Raw genomic sequence first — 18383 nt, 5'->3', positions numbered from 1 at the left:
TAGTGATGACCAGTTCTCAGTTATTCACTTACTCCTGCTTCTCTGATAGAGCTGAATTGATCAGAGGAAGAGCTGGCAGAGACTGAGAAAGTTTCTCAGTTTCCCAATAGAAACTGAGGAAAAAAAAAAAAAAAAACCTAGAAATAGAGTTTCCCACTATTACTTTAGTGGCTGCCAGCTTTACTCTTAAACTACCTAATCCAAGGTACAGAAGGCTAGGAAAGATTCCTGAAATAGAAGAAAAATAGATCTAGCCACAAATAGACCTTGAAACAGAGAAGCAAACAAATATCCAGACACTTCCTATAGCATCATGGAAAATTGAAGCATAGACAACTTCCTTCCCTGTTCCACCCCACCAGTGTCTTGTTCTCAAGAAATCATTAGATCTCTCTGGGACTGTAGCAATAACCAGACGCGGAGCAGTGGCTTTGTCCTGCAGCCCAGGAAACATGTCTTGCCCTTCTCCATGCTTGGGTTAGTCTTGAACAAGCAAAGACCATTTTATGCAATGTACTGTGGCACCTGGAATGAAGGAGATCCATCATTTCTAGCCAGTATAATTCAACTTAGCATTTCAATTCTCCCTGACCCTCTTTTTTATTTGTAATAACTGGCAGAATAATATCACTAGGAAAATAAGGTGAAGACCATTACAGATGTGAAATACTTTCAGAAATATGAGAAATATAAAATACCTTACCTATAACTAGCTATCCCTATCACTGATCATTAGTGCTAGAGCATATACCAAAAAAGGAGATGAATAAATATTATGGTTGGCCAACAGTTATGTGAATGGAAGGGATAGCTTGACATTGGGGCTATGAGGTATAAGCTGCTGGACTGAGTCCTAGAGATATCCTTCTATGCAGCTCTTTCTTTATTAAGTGGCCCGCAGAAGTCTGTGCAAGGTTGAGGGTATATTATTCTCTCCTTCTATCATGACATTTCTTTTGCAGTAAACTTATTCCCTCTAGAAAAAAACTGTTGTCAAAGAAATAGCAGTAAAGAGCGTTGAGCTCCAGGCCATTATCCAGTGTTATTGTGCACTGAACATTTTGCTGCATCTCCTGTGAGAAATGAGAGGCCAACGGACTGGCGATGATGCATGTGTACAGGGCAGTGAAGGAACTGGTGGGAAAATAATGGAAATCTATTAGATCTATTTTGATTGTTCCCTTAGGAACTGGACAATTCTGTTATCAAATCCAACAGATTCCATTTCCATGCTCCAAATATTTTTATAGAGTGCAAATCATTTTCATTATAACAAAACTCTTTGGCCAGTTCTCTGTACTACAGTGTTTGAAGCTTCCAAAAAGGTATTATTCATAAATCATTCTTGACTAATATGCCCTTAAGACTTACCCCATAAGCAGAACTGACTCTTGTATAAAGAGTTCCTTCTGAGCAGATACATTTCCCCTTCTCTGACTCTTCCATTTCACCTATTAATGTACATTCAGAAGGCATTCCACATTATACACTGGAAACTCAAGGATAGCTAATCATTGTAGAGACTTAAAGACCTGTAATGGTGGTAGAGGTTAAGAGCCCAAACATCACTGTATGCCTCTATTCATATTGGAGGTTGTGGGGGCAAAAAACCTTAGCCTTTTAAAAATAGACTCCCTTTTAATAAGCAGGCAGGAATAACAAAACATTCCAGCCATTTATTGCTAAAATAATTCAAGTGATTAAATTAAAAATAAGTGGAATATTGTTTGATTACTGATTTAAGTGAAGAAAAATTCAAAAAGGATATATTTAATTCCATTAATAAGTTTCTCCCCCATCTCCATATGGAAAACCAGAAGGAAATAATCTGAAGAAATAATAGCATAGAATGTCTTAGCCTTAGAAAGCTGTTTGGGTTTTTCTGGGAAAGATCTAGCACTTAAGAGAAGCTTTTTTAAGTAGGAGTAGTTGGGAGGAAGATAAATTGAGTTGCACTATTCTAAACTCTGTTCTGCCATGATTTCATTCTGATAGTTTTCTATTCACAGACGCACAAATGGTTCCCCAAATGCGGACTCCAAATAAGTTAACTACTGATAGTTTTCAACACATTAACATGCCTATTGTTTTAAGGAATTTTATGTGTTGCTTTTTCATGAAAACCTATCTCCTTTTTTAAAATTCACTGATTTGGAATGACATTTTTTTTTTCTTTCCACCACCCCAGAAAAATTATTAGTGCTTGTTTATTTCCCATGTTTTAGGGAGAGATATAGTTGTATGGCCATTATCCCATCCCTCCCCCACACTAAAAGAGGTAGGAAATTATCTGTCACAATGTTTATTAAACAACAAGTATAGATAGAATTTATGTATTACGAAGATTTCTAGGAAATGAGGTATTTGGTGGGTAAACTTCATTTCTACACAGATGTGATGAATCCAAGTCTTTTAATTGGAATTTCATTTAATTTCAGTTAATTATCAGACCTATTTTTAAAATTTAATATTCTGAGTTACCTTACCGAGTAATTGTTTGCCATATAAAATTCTATTTAATTGCCATTATGTGCCTTTGTAGGTTGAAAATCAGTGCAGTAGGTATTTAGGCTTTATTGCTGTCATTACCTGATTTGGGGGTTCCTTCTGTCATCCACAACTGCATATCCAAGAAGGCTGAAGTACTGCAGATCATTGAACCAAGATTTCTCTTTCCTCACAATAATGAAATAGAGACTCAATTATTCAGCTTATCTAGGATATTCAGCTAGACAGTGGAAGAGATAAAACATAGTGGAATGTTACTTGCTAATGTCTATTGAATTTTTGTTATCCAGTTTTCTCCCCTTCATTTGCTCAAGGAAGCCTGTTTTGATGCCTGGTCCATTCAGATCAGGTAAGGCAAAGAAAGATAACATATGGGAATAATAATGTTTCCTCCACCCAACCCACTAGGCCGGCAGTTAACCATCTTCAACACCCAGGCGCAAATAGCCATTGGTGGGAAAGACAAAGGACGTCTCTTCCAAGGCCAGCTCTCTGGGCTCTATTATGATGGTTTGAAAGTACTGAACATGGCAGCTGAGAACAACCCCAATATTAAAATCAATGGAAGCGTCCGGCTGGTGGGAGAAGTCCCGTCAATCTTGGGAACAACACAGACAACCTCCATGCCACCAGAAATGTCTACCACTGTCATGGAAACTACCACTACAATGGCTACTACCACAACCCGCAAAAATCGCTCTACAGCAAGCATTCAGGTAAGCCTTTCTCCCAATTCCTAATTGATTCTGCTTTTTTGTCTTTGAGACATTACTATAAGGTCAGTGTTGCTATGTTGCTCAAGAGTCTGAATTACTATGTTTGTAGGAAGGATGCCTACAGATGCTCATCGTAGTAAGATCTTGGAGTAGAGAAAGACAAATTCACCGCTCAAGAAGTTATAAAAGTTTTGCGTGCACTCATGGGTTATTATTCCTATCATATTTATGGCTGAAACAGTAAAGCTGTTATTCAAAATGAACAATGGCTAACACTTTCAGTATGAAATACTCCTCCTTTTCATTTCATTACTTTTCTTTTCAATAGTAAAAAGGGAAAAGGGGCAGAGGAAAATTTGTTATCATAGGAGAGACTATATTGTAGTTCATTTCTATTCACAACCTCTCAGTGGCTTTGCTGAAACATGAATTGTTCCATTTTGAGGCCAATGGGCAGCATTAAAAAAGGCGCAATTGAAGCTAGAGGTTCAACTAATGCTTATAAAATGCAGTCTTTGTTTTATTATTGTTGATCAATCACTTGTTATTTTTTGTCTATTTCATTTCTTTTATATTTGACTGAGGTCCTATATTGCATTAGAAATTATGAAGGTCTGAGTTTAGCTATGTAGGAAGTCCTTAGTTTTGTGGTAATTGTTTGGTTTCTTCACTTAAAAGTAATTATACCCAAGCTAAGACTTAATGCTTTGCTGACTCCCTTGGCATTTCATAAATCTGGTTAGTAGGGGATAGGAGGTTAATCGAGTTATTAGCCTTAAATGCTGTGGCATAAAATAAGACATTCCAATTGCTTGTGGGGAAATTACTCTGAGCCTAGTTAGTGTTTATAGAAGATTCTGTAGATCAGTACTTGTCCCTTCTGTTTCTTAGTTTTAAGACATTATCCAGGGGCTCAGTTGAGTCTTTGACATCACCCTCCCATTGATTTCAGTGGGCATTGTAAACGTAAAGTCAATAATCAATTAAGACCCCTATGTGTTCTCATTATTCTGCATTAAGTTTATGGGAGCTAAGTAGAGGTAAAAATGTCTTCCTTTTCCCTTTTCTTTGAGCAGAAGTTACCCTGACAGCTCCTTACGTGATTCCATGGGAACAATTTGAGGCTGTATGCACTGATGATGTTATCAGGCCAATTTTATGTGTTTTAGAAAGGCTACTAAGAACCAGGTTAGCATAAGAGTCGTATAGTTGTATGCGCTGTTACGTGTATACCTACATACATGCTCAAAAAAGAAATAGCTTCTTCTCTACTGATTTTAAAGCAATAACTCCTGACACTTCACTCTACTCACTGAAAAGAAGATAAAAGGCAATATATATTTCTATTATGACTCTCTATAGCTCAAGAGCGGATCTGTTTATGGTTGGTAAAAGGATAGTTCTGTCTGCCCAGGTCCTGGCAGACTTGTTCTGTTTCTGTCGTAATATATTCTGCTAACTCTGTGGGAACAAATGGCTTTTTCTTCATAGGAGTGGCTGGTCCTGTAGTCTTTTTCGAGGCCAAATTTTTACTGACCTCAGGAGGATTTAATGTTACATAGGGATTCAGGGACTAAGCCATGACAATTACCGGTTTTTGGCTTTTCCTCCTGTAGCAAATATGCAAATAGACTTACCCAACACTGGATGAGTCTTTCTAAGAACTAAGAAAGCCAGAACTTCCACAAGAGAGCAGGGTACAAGGCACAAAAGTCTTGCAAGTGATTATGACTCCAGACATCGTAGAATCTGTTGTCATTTTGGAAGATGTGGATGGCTGGAGCATGCCCTCTCTAACAGCCTCCTGTTAGAGTTTCTTTCCCTGAGTCCAGTGATAACTGGATTTCATCTACATATCTTTCGCTTTGCTTCTACCATGGCTATAAAGAGAAGTTATAAATCTGTGCCATACTTGTTCTTAAGGATGTGTAAATGCAAACTCTTAGAGAAAAGACAACAGTCTAGCAGAATTGGATTAGACTGGAATGAGGGATCAAAAAGCTCCATATTCTTTGTAAAGATTAGCTAGAGGAAATTACTTTATGCCAAGGATTTTTGATTTTTTTGTCCCTGCCAACTAGCCATAAGAACTTTGCCGTGGCACATATTCTGATGAGCACTGGGTATTATATAGAAGTGAAGAATCACTAATTCTACTCCTGAAACTAATATTACACTGCATGTTAACTAACTAGGGCCTAAATAAAAACTTAAAAGTATAAATCAATCAATCAATCAATCAATCTTTGCCCTGCGCTCCATAAAATCAAAAACTTGAAAGTATATATAAATAAATAAGTAGATAGATAGATAGATTAGATAGATAGATAGATAGATAGATAGAACTTTGCCCTGAGCTCCATAAAATCTCAGCAGCCTGCCTTGTCTCTTATCCCTTTTCTGATCTCAAGTACAGATTATTTCAAGCCTGTGTTAGGACTGGGGACCCAAGATTTAGAAAAATTCTCAGGCTCTGATGACTCGGTGAGGAAGTCAGTCTCAGAAGTTCTCATTTGTTCTCTGTAATCCAGCTACCATTCTCAGGTGAAGTGGACTCATAAAAAATTTGAAAAAAGAAGTGGGGAAGGCTGGATTTCACATTTACCCAGCCAATCATGTGTGAAATCTGACAGCATTTTCCAGGTGACACTCTTTGCTTTGAAAGGTGATTCCTTTGCTTTGATGGGCTTGATAGACCAGGTTGTCCTAAAATTAGACTCTTCCAGGAGAAATAAAATAGGCATAAACACCTTGGTGTAAAACCATCTGGTTATACAACAATTCACTGGTTTCTTCTTGAAGCACAAGCTAAGGAAACATTTGGTAGTTCGTTTCTGATTGACTTTGGTTTGTGTTGATTTCAGATCAAAGGAAAACTGCAAAGTGTTTTCAGTGCTCCTCTGACCTGTGTGTGAACATAAACTAATAGTTTTTGAGTTGACATGGCCCTCCAATGCTCCAGCCTTCTTTAAGTAATCACTACTTTGATCTTTCTGATACTCCAGTTTGTTACAATACTTCTTGTGGATCACATGGACTGTGTAAATTACTCATGGCCATGGTACCCAAGCATCAGGTCTTTACCCTATATTATGAAGAGTGTGTCCAAGGGCACCTGGGTGGCTCAGTCATTTAAGCATCTGACTCTTGGTTTTAGCTCATGTCATAATCTCAGGGTCCTGCAATGGAGCCCTGTGTCATGCTCCCCTCTTAGTGGGGAGTCTGCTTCCCCTTTCTCCTCTCCTTGTGTCCCTCCCCCTCCCTGCTCATGCACACTTTCCTTCTAAAATAAATAATTCTTAAAAAAAAAAAAAAGAAGAGTGTGTCTAGGTCCTCCCCTGAATATTTAAAAAAAAATTGAGAAAACAGGTGAGTACATTGAGAAAGCAGGTGGGTGAGTGGTAGTATTCAAGTAAAAGTAGGTGCTCAATAAATATTTATTGAATAGATTAGAAAACAAAATAGGCTTTATAACATACCTTATCATCATCTAACAACTAGAAGTGGCATGGCTTACAGATGGTTTTCCCTCCAGAATGAGGGACACTTTGGACAATTTAATTTTTCTCCGGTGGTAAGCCTAGAGCAGTGATTAAATGCATATACTTGGAGTTGGGCTGCTTGCCGTTAAAACCTAGATCTTCTTCATACTAGCTGAGAGACTCTAAGGAAGTCACATATGTTCCAGCTAACTATTGTTATGAAAAAAATTTCCCCATTACTTAGTGGCTTAAAATTACAACTGTGTCATTGGATCTCACAATTCTGTGGCTCAGAACTTTGGGCAGGGCTCAGCAAGGCAATTCTTCTGCCCCACAGGGAGTTGACTAAGGTCACTCAGTGGCTGCTCTGGTCCAGAAAGTCTGGCTTCATTCACACACCTTGTGTCTTAGTGATTCAGCTGGATCCATGTACCTGTCTCTGTAGTTCCTAGTTCATGGAGGTTCAGAGCTCCTAGAGAAAGTTTTTCCAGGTTTTGAAGTTTTAGAGAAAGGAAACATAAACTTCACTTCTTCATGGGAGGATAGCAAGAATTTGTAACTAACCTAAGTCTACCAATTTGTAAAATTGGAGGGAAGGGTACTACTAGGGTACTGCTTATATCATGGGATTGCTATAAGGTTAACTGAGTTAATACATGTAAAATGCTTAAAACAGGTACATCTTGAAGAGTAGGATTAAATATGTTTTAACCTTATTATTTTATTCTATCCCCAACATTTGGTATGTGAGTCAGTATCCTCTCAAGCAAGGATCTACCTGAGAAAATGGGGTGCTTCTACTGACAGTAATATCTGTAGTGCAGAGTAGGGACTGGGAGGTTTTGGGGGGATAGAGATTTGAAGGAGGGTCAGGATTGAATTTGGAAGCTGGAATCAGTCATGGCAAATGAAAAGTTTCTAAGTTCTCAGGAATGGATTTCTCTGATAGCTCACTTCCCATCTTTAATTTTTTCTTCCATTTTTAAACCATTCTGGAGTTCTGTGGGCCTTAGAGAATATGTCCTGTTATGAAATTTATCTATCCACATGCTTTTAAGTTTGCAAAGAAAAATAATCCAGGATCTTTGCATCATGGAGCTTGATGTTAGCAATCAATAAGAGGTAGTGACCTACAAATGGTGTTGGGGGGCGGGGAATGAGGGAGTTGTATGGGATGGTTTTGGCTGGATCTCATGAATGAGGTGGGAATGGATCTGGGCCTTATAGACTGAGTATAATTGGATACATGGGGAAGAGAAATAAATCTCAGGTTGGCTAAATGTCAGAAGCGATGTTGTCAAAGTCAGGGATGGTAATTCCCGAGAGAGATGGCCAAGTCCAACTAGAACAAAGAATACATAGGGGAGATCTGTGAGAAGCAAGAGAGCCAGATTCTGAAAGGCTTGGCCCCAGACTCCCCCATTTGGGAGAAGACTCAGAGAGGAGAACTGCATTGGATGCCCTGTTTGTCTTACTCCCAGGGATTGCCAGCAATTAAGCAGGCACTTCTATTACAACTGACCTCAGTGTCGGGATTACTATCGTGATGGAAAAGCTCAATTCAGTCAATGTTCAAATTCCTTGATCCCCATTCAGGAGAGAAGGCAAAAGTGGAAAGTAAATGTCTTTGGTAACTTGCAGTCACCAGGACCAAAATGTTCCTGTGAGGTAGGAAAAGGCCAAGAGGAAAATAGTTACTAAAATAATGTGTATTCTCTTACCTTAAGCCTCCAGACCGAGTGATTATCAGTAAAGAAAGAACTCAGTGTGTTCTGAGGAAATCGCCATTTGAAATCCTTTATATGCTATTAGCAGGATACTGATCGTGACCCACTTTCTGTGCTGGGCATTGGTGAAGTCACCTTGACATTGGCTAGAGCTGCTGTTACCAGAAAATCACAATGCTCAGCTAGATTGGAATTATCCCGATAAACAGTAGAAATGAAAGACTTGAGAGTTTCGTGAGATTTCATTCTTACCTCAAACTCATAAATTTGGCAGTTGAAGGTGAATGACTTCCAAAAATTCCAGAAGCAAGCCACTTTTTCAGGCTTTGTAACTGTACCTATATGGAAATTCCTCCTTCTGGTCGGCTTTCAGTTTTAGACTGGGGCTAGTGAAAAACACTTCAGACTTGAGACTGATTATTGCAAAACAAAGAAAAACACTTGTAATTAAAAACGTGATCCATCATACAGCATAATCCACGTAGAGTTCTGGTGTGTGGAAGGGAAGAGGGTGCACTCTCGACTCAAAATTCCTGGGCTGGACTCCGGGTTTTTCCAGTTACTTAGCTGTGTATCTCTGGGGAGGTCAATTACCTTCTCTAAGCCTTGGTTTCTTTCTTTGCAAAATGAATTACTTTTCCATGGTTGTGAGTAATAAATACAACCGTGCATAAAAAGAACCTGGGCCATGACCTACCCTTAAGTTTTCACTAAATCCCAGACACTAGGAAACCACTTCAAACCAAGAGGCTCTCCTAGAACTCACAGATCCTCAAAAAGATTAGACTTCCTGTGTGACTGGATAAACATGAACCTTAAAAATAAACCTAGCCATTATTTTACTAGCAAACATGGGTTAATTTGGAAGTAACAGAATTCCAGTTTGGGAGTGAGCTACAGCAAAACCATAGGCAAGTCTAGAGAACAAAGGAGAGGACATCTCTTTTATAGAGGAAAGGATGGAGTTGGGAAGGGTGTTATAAACAGTAGGTGTGTTGAAGTAAACTGGGAGTTCAAAGTGTGGTGGCTTTTCATTGGCTGAGTTGTGGCAGTCTCTCCTTGACTGGGCTGTTTGTTGCCAGGGGGAGGAGAAAGCCTTTCTTCCTCCTGCTGGAAAAGTAAAGTAGTAGTTATTGTCATAGAGACTGACAAGGACCCTTTCTTCCTCTTGGCTCTGCAGTTGACAAAGAGTAACAGGGCATTGCTTCCCTTTTCCATTTTAAACAAAGTCTCCCTCTTTAATTTTCCCAAATACACGAAGAACCATTTTGTCTACACCCGCACAGCCCTGTGATCACCCAGGATTTCCTGTGAGGGTCCCAGACTGAACCAGAGGCCTGAATTCATCAATTAGAAGAGATTTCTGTGGGAAACTTTCTCATTTTCTGAAGTGGGATTTGGCTTTGCTGAATGGTTATTACATACAAAGCGTTCTATTAGGGTCAACTGTATGAAATTGCAATTTTTATAGATTGAAATGGTCAAATAGCAGGAATGTCATATTGTTTCAACAAAACTCATGACCCACACATTTACAGCACTTTGTTATCGGTGGCTTTTTGGGACTGGCTAGAGTACCACATTTTCTCAAGGTTCTTTGAATAATCAAACTGTCTTGGATTGGGATATAAGACAAATCTATCTACCTCATCCCCAAAACCATGCTTTAACAGGAGGTCGATCATGTTGTATCAAGAATGTTTGTACTTAAGGAATTAACCCCTCTGGGCCCCCTCCACATTTTCCTTGCTGCCACCAGCTTGACAGAAGTGAGACAAGGAGTCCACACAGTTTCCAAGCCCTCACTTTTACCACTAGACAACAGAGCCTCTAGGGGAAGTTTATTTTTAGGATCAGGGCTCAACTAATATTGATTAACAGCCTTACATAATGTGCGGCTCCAGGGCTGGCTCCTTTCCTGCCAAGCCTCATAACTGGGGAAGGCACTGAAGATTTGTCAGTCTAATTAGACTTTAGCTGCCAGCCAAGAAATATCTTCTGTCTCCTCCTAACTCTCATACAGGTACTTTTTTTTCCCCCTCTCAGAGAATAATTTTGCGGGGGGGAGGAAATTGGACTCTAATTTTCTCGTTAGCTAGTAAAACTCCAGTGACATTTTCTCTCAGGAATTACATTGTTTTCATGGGAACAAAAAAGAGAGAGAGAGGGAGAGCTTGATGAGTTCACCTACCTCCTAAAGAGCTCTATGTTAGTAGTGCAAATAGGCCAGGGAAGAGAATATAGTGTCATTTGTTTTGGTCCCCTCTTTAATACTTTTAGTGGATGGGATCAGAACTTCCCAAAGCTGAGATTAGTCCCTTAAAGGTTTCTGAGAAGGTCCTCATCTGCAAATGAAGATTAAGTCTGCAAATTGCTACAAGTTGTAGAGATGCCCCTCTAATTAGATTAGATTATAATATTTATAGGATGAGGGTCCACAAGAACTACTGATAAAATGCTGGCACTTATTTTGAGCCATCCGAACAGCTGGGGGAAAAGTAGGGTTCAGCTCTTGACTACTCACTGTGGAGGTCCCCAATGTTTCTAGTGCTCCAGGTGGTTTTACCAGTCACCTGACCTACTACTTGGCCAAGTCTGAAGCCAAAATCCTTACTCTGTGATGTGTGGATCTCCTCATTGATCTTTGAGGAAGATCTAGAAGACCTGTGTAGCTGGAGGAGTGTGACAGAAAATATGGTCTTCTCCCTGATAAAGGTCTTCTCCTAGATAAAGGAGAGACGAGTAAGTGTTGTACAGTTGCAGAATTGGATCCTGTCTCTATTTAAAATGTTACTTTCCTCATCCTGGAAATTTTTTTTGCATTGATATTGACTCTAAAATATTGCAATAAAATATTGTGTATGTTGAATAAATGATTTGGGGGAGCACTCCCTTAAATGTTACACCTTAGACGAGTGCCTGATTAGTGCCAGCCCTACTTCAGCATACCAAGCCTATCTGTGTCTTTTCACCGGCCGTTTTCTCTGCCTGGAGCAGTTCTTCCCAGCCATTTGCAAGACTCACTCCCTTCCATTATCTAAGTTTCCGCTCATGTGGCCCCTTATAGAGAAGCCCTCCTTGACCATCCTATAAAGTAACACTCTCTAGCACCCTCTACCTTGTTGTCTGCCTTGGTAGCTAGCTTTACCTTACATGGTATTACATATTTATCTGTTTATTGCCTCTCCTTGGTGGTATGTGAGTTCCTTGGTGGGGAGATCTTTGTCTCAGATAGTATCAGAGCTCCGAAGCACAGAGTAAACCCTCAGTCGGTAGTGGTCAAAACACACCGATCTACTGGTACCTTCTCTAGGAGTACACACACTTCTTAACACTTACAGGCTGGATCTTACTACCAAGCACGTTGTACCCCACAGACCAGTGATGAAGCTCACCAGTGGTGATGGTCATTAATAGGGGTTTTGCTTCTCTTTTTTGTCTGAAGAACAGAGTCCCAGGGACACCTGGGTGGCTCAGTCAGTTAAGTGTCTGACACTTGTTTTCAGCTCAGGTCATGATCTCAGGGTTGTGAGACTGAACCCCTTGTCTAGCTCTATGCTGGGAGTGGAACCTACTTAAGATTCTCTCTCCCTCTCCTTCCGTCCCCCTTCACCAAAAAAAGAATAAAGAGTCTCAGAAACAACCCCTTGGGTCTGATGGGCAAGATTGTCCTTACTCACTTCTGGTCTTAAATTCTCTTTGTTTAGGGCTTATTTGAAAAGGGCTGCTTCTAGCGTTTATAGTTTTCAGGATACTTTTGGAAATGTAATATCACCCACTTTCTCTCTCCAATTTCTTCTCCTTATTCCTTTTCCAAATTACTTATTTCTTAATCCTCCTAAAACTTATCTTTAAATATTGGCAAATAAAGATGATTTTTAATGACCCACTATTTCTATTCATTGGTATGGATAGAGAATTAACTTGAGGCTCATTTACCTGGTTGTACGTGTGAGGATAGGTTGGTGGGAATCTTCTCTGCTTTGTTACCTCTTTGATTTTTGTCTCATGGATGCGTATATTATATGAACCCATTTACTCCTGGTCATGACCCTGTGCTTCAGCTGGCTCCATAGTTACCTGTCTTCATAATCTTTTGAAAGAACACTGATGGAAGATACTATGAGAGACCACTACTGTGACAGCAAGAACAATCTCTGTGTAGTTCATCACTCGATAGTGTGAGGGCCTGGCCCAGCGCCTGCCTCAAAGAGGGGCTCAGTAATGTTTGTTAAAGAAAAGAGAAATGTGTAAAATGAATGAATGCTTACCTGTAGAGGAGGAGGTAGAGAAAGGGGCCAATATTATTCATGTTCAAGATTGACAAAGACAGCTGTGAAGAGGCGAACTGGTAGGAAGGAAAGAGTGCATCGAAGCGGGCATTGGGAGACTTCATTCATGGATAAAGAGTGATTGAGACCAAGACTCTAGGCAGACCTTCATTTACCAGTTGTGGGATTTTTGACTGCATTGCTTCACAGAGCTTAGTTTCATCATTTGAAATATGGAGATTATAACACCAACTTCATGGGTGGGGTAAGATAGTAAAGTCAAGGGCTTAAATTAGTGTCACTTAATAAAAGGCTGTTGATGTTGTTTTAATGGAGATTCTAATCCATGTCTCCTTAGCATCTACATTTTATTTTTTCTCCTGTTACTAATTAACCATTTGGGCTAGGACACGGCAATTAGCACCCTTAGGTCTCCACTCTTTCCTTGTCTAACAAGTGTAAGTTTAGATGCATATTTTTTCAACAGTATCTAGTAAAGTGCCTTGCACATAAAGTGACAGTTGATGGGTGAATAAATGAGCTGGAGGAAGGACAAGGAAAGTGGAGGAGAGGAGAAGAATAAGGAGAAATACTCTAATAAGATCACTGTAAGAACTATTTACCCATTTCACTGATTGGATGGCTAAGGTTGAGAGAAATTAATAGAATATTTTTGATATAATTAAAATTACAAATAATGATGCTTTTCATATCCTCCCTCTTCACTGAAAGTTCAGAATGGGTTCCACAGTGACCACCCCTGTGTAGAAAATAAACTATTTAATGTCTCTTGAGTTGTCCAAAAAAAAAAAAAAAAAATCAATGATTCTAGTTTAAACTGAGATTCAAGAATTGGTTCTATTTTATTCTTTTAAAAATATATCCCTTTATTTCTTTATATATGGCAAGGAAATGACTTCAAGTAGCAATCATTGCTAGCCAGGCTTCACGTTGGGTATTTCCATTCTGTTTCTGACAAGGCAGTAGGAGGGGTGGGATGTGCTTTCATACCTTTCTGGTGCATGTTTGAATGATTGTAAAAATTAGAAACACACTGAAGTTGTTATGACAGCCCTGCCTTTTGAAGCCTTCTAATTAATGCCTTGGGTTGTCTAGAGAGCCAGTTCTGTTAGCTAAATGGAGACTGTAAGGTTCTCCTCGGTTCTCTCGTGATGCAGTGGGGAGAGATGGCTGGGAAAGTCAATGCACACCATATCTGTAGAGGCTAGCAGTCACTGAGAGAATTGCTTGATAGAAATTTGACTGACTTGTGTACATAATGCAGCCTCTCCTATCTCTCCTCCCATCTGGGTTTGCGTGTAAGGGTGTGTAAGTGTGAAGCTAGAAAGGGAGGGAGGGAGAGGATGCTCATGGGTTCATATGTGCTAGCTAGAATAGTGCTTCAGAAACACCCAGATCACTAGGGTGACCTTCTTAATTCACAGATTCTATTTCTATTTTGGAGTGGGACCTACAATGACGCATTTCCAGCTAGCTCCCAGATGATGCCCTGTTGTAGTATGTAGACTCACTTTGTGGAGCAGGGATCTCATAGGTGTTTCTAGTTCTAGTTTCTAGTTCCTTGTTGAGGAACAACATCTGTTTAGCTATCTCTCCCAAACAGTCTCCCCAAACTTCATTCAGGGATCTTCAAAAACCAGGAACTGCTAACCCAAACCACTGTGTAAGTGAGAAAATGGGTTGAGGATCCCAGTTGAGGATTAACAAAGAAAACTGTATCCCATCAGACAGACCTGATTCCACTGTCCCCTCCTCCTGTCCCTTACTCTGCTACATGCCCCCAAGGCAGATGGGAAAAAAAAAAGTAAGTAGAATTTAACTTGTCAAAATATTTATCCCCCTTTCTGAGCGGTGACCTCTGATGAAAGCAGAAGGACATGAATGATTTTAATCCGCAGTAACAATGGGGAACCAGTCCTGACCATCTTGAGCAGTATAAATATATAAAATGACAGATTTTTTTCTCCTCTGCCTCTCCACTTTCTCCTTCCAGATACTGAGAGAGACACGTATTCATGCACCCACGACTCACACTATAATGCACAATGAAATTTCACCCAGGCTTTATCTCGGAGCTGCTGTTCTGATGATTAATGCCCCACTGGCTGGGAAGCTAGTCCTCTGAAGAAAGACAAGGAGAAAGAAAGAAACGTGAAATATATCTCTGAGGCCATTCCTCATTATTATTATTATCATTATTAGCTCCTTCCTGCCCTATCTATTCTGCTTGGCAAGAGGGAAGGGATGACATTTGAAAGCAGATTTAATGGGGGAGAAGTGAGCAAGGGCAAGGTAGAACTAGACACTTTGTGCTAAAGAGAACTGACCTAGACGGGGTTTTGTGGTTACCATTTATTTCTGATTTTGTTTGTTTGTTTGTTTGTTTTATGATTTTTTGTTTTTTTATCTTAAAGCCAGCTATAACAGATGCCTCCATCTGTGTCTTCTATATTTTTCCCCCTAGGCATGTATTTTCACATATGTTCTTTTGTCTTTATTGAGTCTCTGTCTACAAGAATCAATATGATATAACGTATGCAAATGTTATTCCTGACCACTTATGCAAAAGACCAGACAGGATAATTTCATTGCTGTCTAACTCCCATAATATAATTGCCTCTGTATTCTAGCTGATTTCAAGTTTTTGAAAGAATTACTTAAAAAAAAAATAATAATGCTCTCCAAGAAGGTATTGTGTAAGCCACAGTGTCTGATTCTCTTCTGTTTCTCGTTCAAAGAAAAGGTGATTGCTAAGTAATTTCTGGCTCCCTTATTTAGGAGGACTACATAACAGTGGTCTTTGTTGGAAAGATGGGACCATAGTAAAAGCATTATCACAACACATGTGTCTACTGATAAAATGGCAAATTCATTAACCTAGACAAAAATACGATAATCTGATTCAGAAAATGCTATATTTCTGGAGTTGAGTTTATGAGGAAATGGAATTTATGGCTGCAGTGCCACATGTAACTTCAATGTAGTTGGATTTTGTATTCAGTTAACAAGTGTTTGAGTAAACTAAGTACCTGCTATGGCTGGGTACTATTCTAGGCACTCAGTTTGCAGAAACACAAGACAAAGACCCTCTTTCCTCATAGGGCATATATTCTATTACACCAACATTGGGCACCTGAAGAGTCCAGGCTTTGGGGAAACAAAGAATAAATATATTTCTGCCTTAACAGTCTGGTAGGACTTTTAAGGTATTTTCTGATTCTGAGCACATGTTTTAAGTTTCTCCAGAAACTTTAGCATGCTGATCTGCTATTAACAGTTACAGAGGCAAGAAACAGCAGCCACCTCTGTTTCTACAGCTCAGCTCTAGGAATAAGGTCTTTAATTTCTACTCAGAAAAGACAAGTGTCAAATGTAAGCAATGTCTCATTTTTGGCTAACAAGTTGGCAATAGTAAAACCATATTACCATAAAATGACTGTGTTTGAAACCTATTTTCATCTCAAGGACTATGTGTGTGATGTTTATTGCAAATATTTTGTTTTTTGGCTTGAGATTCTAGTTTCGTGGACTGTTAATATTGGAATCGTCTCAGAGATTGTCCAATTATTCAACCCACATGACTGATTGAGCTTAAGGGATGGGCCAACCTGGTTTCAAGTCCTGTCTTCATCATTAAAAGTTGTATATCCAGGGGCAAATTACTTGCCCACCTTTTTAAGTTTAAGCAATAAGCATGTATTAGTTTGATGATTTAATTTAGTTTTTATCTAAATAATGCATCTAGATAGCTCAAAACCTGACATAGCACCCAGATTTCCATTACTTTAGTGCAGAGGTACCATTACATTGGAACAGATGCATTATTACTTCATCTGCTAGAGGAGTGTCAGCTAATGGCTATCCGCTGAGTCCTTCCCTGGAGCTGCCCTTGGCTAAGGAAGCCACCTTGCCTGAAATCCAGCCCCTTCCATTGGATGTGCCCGTATCCAGTGAGTGGTGCCTGGAGTTATGGGGGAGGGGAGTATATATAAAGACCCAGCTATTTGCCTCCAGTCTGCACAGCTGGGAAGGGCCTCCCAGCTAGAATGCACTATGTGAGTGTTGAGGTCAGCTGCAGTCTTTGATGCAAGTTCATTAAAGTTCATCTCCTCTCTCTTCCTAGAATCTGACAGCATCCTTCCCAAAACTTCCCAAACACAAAACTGGCTCTTAGGGTCTGTTTCCTGAGGAACCCAAGTTAAGGCAGGATCTAGTCAGATGGTAGCTCAATTTATAAGGGTGATCACTTTGTAAGGTATATGAATGTTGAAATGCTATGTTGTATACCTCAAACTAATATTGTGTGTCAACTATACTTCACCAGAGGAGGGTGGGGGCGTGGTGGCGAAGACAGTATCTAGAGACCTAGAAGAAAATAAGCACGATTCTCATGGATCTCAGGGTGGTAAGTTCAAACCCCACATTGGGCATGGAGTCTACTTTAAAAACACACAAACAAAAACAAAACAAAGAAAACAAGCAAACAACACCAGAAGCACAGAAGTCTTTTTCCTCATTCCCCTGTGCCTTGTAGTCCTGCTCCTCACTGACAACCCTCCTTGATGCTTTTTCAGACATTTCCCTCCATATTTCTAATAATATGCTTATATTTCTTGACTTTTTCAGTTAAACATTAACTAATATCTTCTGACTCTAGAAGAAAAGGATTGCATTTTCTCACCCTCTCTATTTTCCAACTCACACACACTTCCTCACCTTCAATTTCCCAATAAAATTCTGTCACATTTTGATTGAATCAGTGTTCTGAGTTTACATTTTTATGACTTCCATTTATTGAGAAAAATGTAAAATCATACATGCGCTCATTTATTCTACAGATAATCCCTGGGAGGTTAGACTATGCCAGGCACTATTCTAGGAACTGAGGGTACAAGCAGTGAAAGAAATGGAATAAATGTCTGGCCCTGGTATTTCCTTTCTCCCGCAACTCTTCATTAATAAATATCCTCATTTTCTCATTAGCTTATTCTCCTATCCACCTATCGGTATTATAGGAAACTAGAAAACTTCTCTCCATATAAACACACAGGTAGTGTTTTCATTTTCTTCAGATAAATACCTAGCAGTGGAATTGCTGGCTCGTATGATAATTCTGTTTTTAATTTTTTGAGGAACCTCCATACTGTTTTCCAGAGTGGCTATGCTAATTTATATTCCTGCCAGCAGTGCAGGAGAGTTCCCTTTTCCCCACATCCTCTCCAACACACATTATTTCTTTTCTTGTTGATGCTAGCCATTCTGACAGGTGTAAAATGATACCTCATTGCGGTTTTGATTTGCATTTCCCTGATCATTAGTGATGTTGAGCATCTTTTCATGTGCCTGTTGGCCACCTGTATATCTTCTTTTGAAAAATATCTTCTTGGATCCTCTGCCCATTTTTCAATGAGATTGTTTATTAGATTCTTTAATATTGGATGTTTTGAGTTCTTTATATATTTTAGATGTTAAGCCCTTATAGACTATATCATCTGCAAATATCTTCTCCCAATTCAGTAGGTTGCCTTTTCATTCTGTTGCAGCTTTCCTTGGCTGTGCAAAAGCCTTTTAGTGTGATGTAGTCCCATTTGTTTGTTTTTGCTTTTATTGTCCTTGCCTGAGGAGGCAGATCCAAAACTATCACTACAACCTGTGTCA

The 18383-nt window shown here is 39.4% G+C and overlaps 1 protein-coding gene across 6 annotated transcripts in view; it reads left to right on the top strand.

The window, feature by feature from the left end:
- Positions 1–18383, top strand: part of LOC111148522 (neurexin-3-beta) — a 1534880-nt gene that overhangs the window by 1377656 nt on the left and 138841 nt on the right. For 5 of the 6 annotated variants that reach the window (XM_022505142.1, XM_022505143.1, XM_022505147.1 and 2 more), the window contains one exon: positions 2917–3224. In XM_022505142.1, the coding sequence (XP_022360850.1) occupies positions 2917–3224 (308 nt within the window). Of the gene's footprint in view, positions 1–2916; positions 3225–6885; positions 6902–18383 lie in introns of all 6 variants that reach the window. The other variant, XM_022505141.1, reaches the window with a different exon arrangement.

This window comes from Enhydra lutris, unplaced genomic scaffold (assembly GCF_002288905.1).
Source record: "Enhydra lutris kenyoni isolate GAN:26980312 unplaced genomic scaffold, ASM228890v2 scaffoldscaffold20, whole genome shotgun sequence".
Classification (NCBI taxonomy): Eukaryota; Metazoa; Chordata; class Mammalia; order Carnivora; family Mustelidae; genus Enhydra; species Enhydra lutris.
The sequence above is the reverse complement of the archived record's forward strand: the minus strand, read 5'-3'. Positions and strand labels throughout refer to the sequence as shown.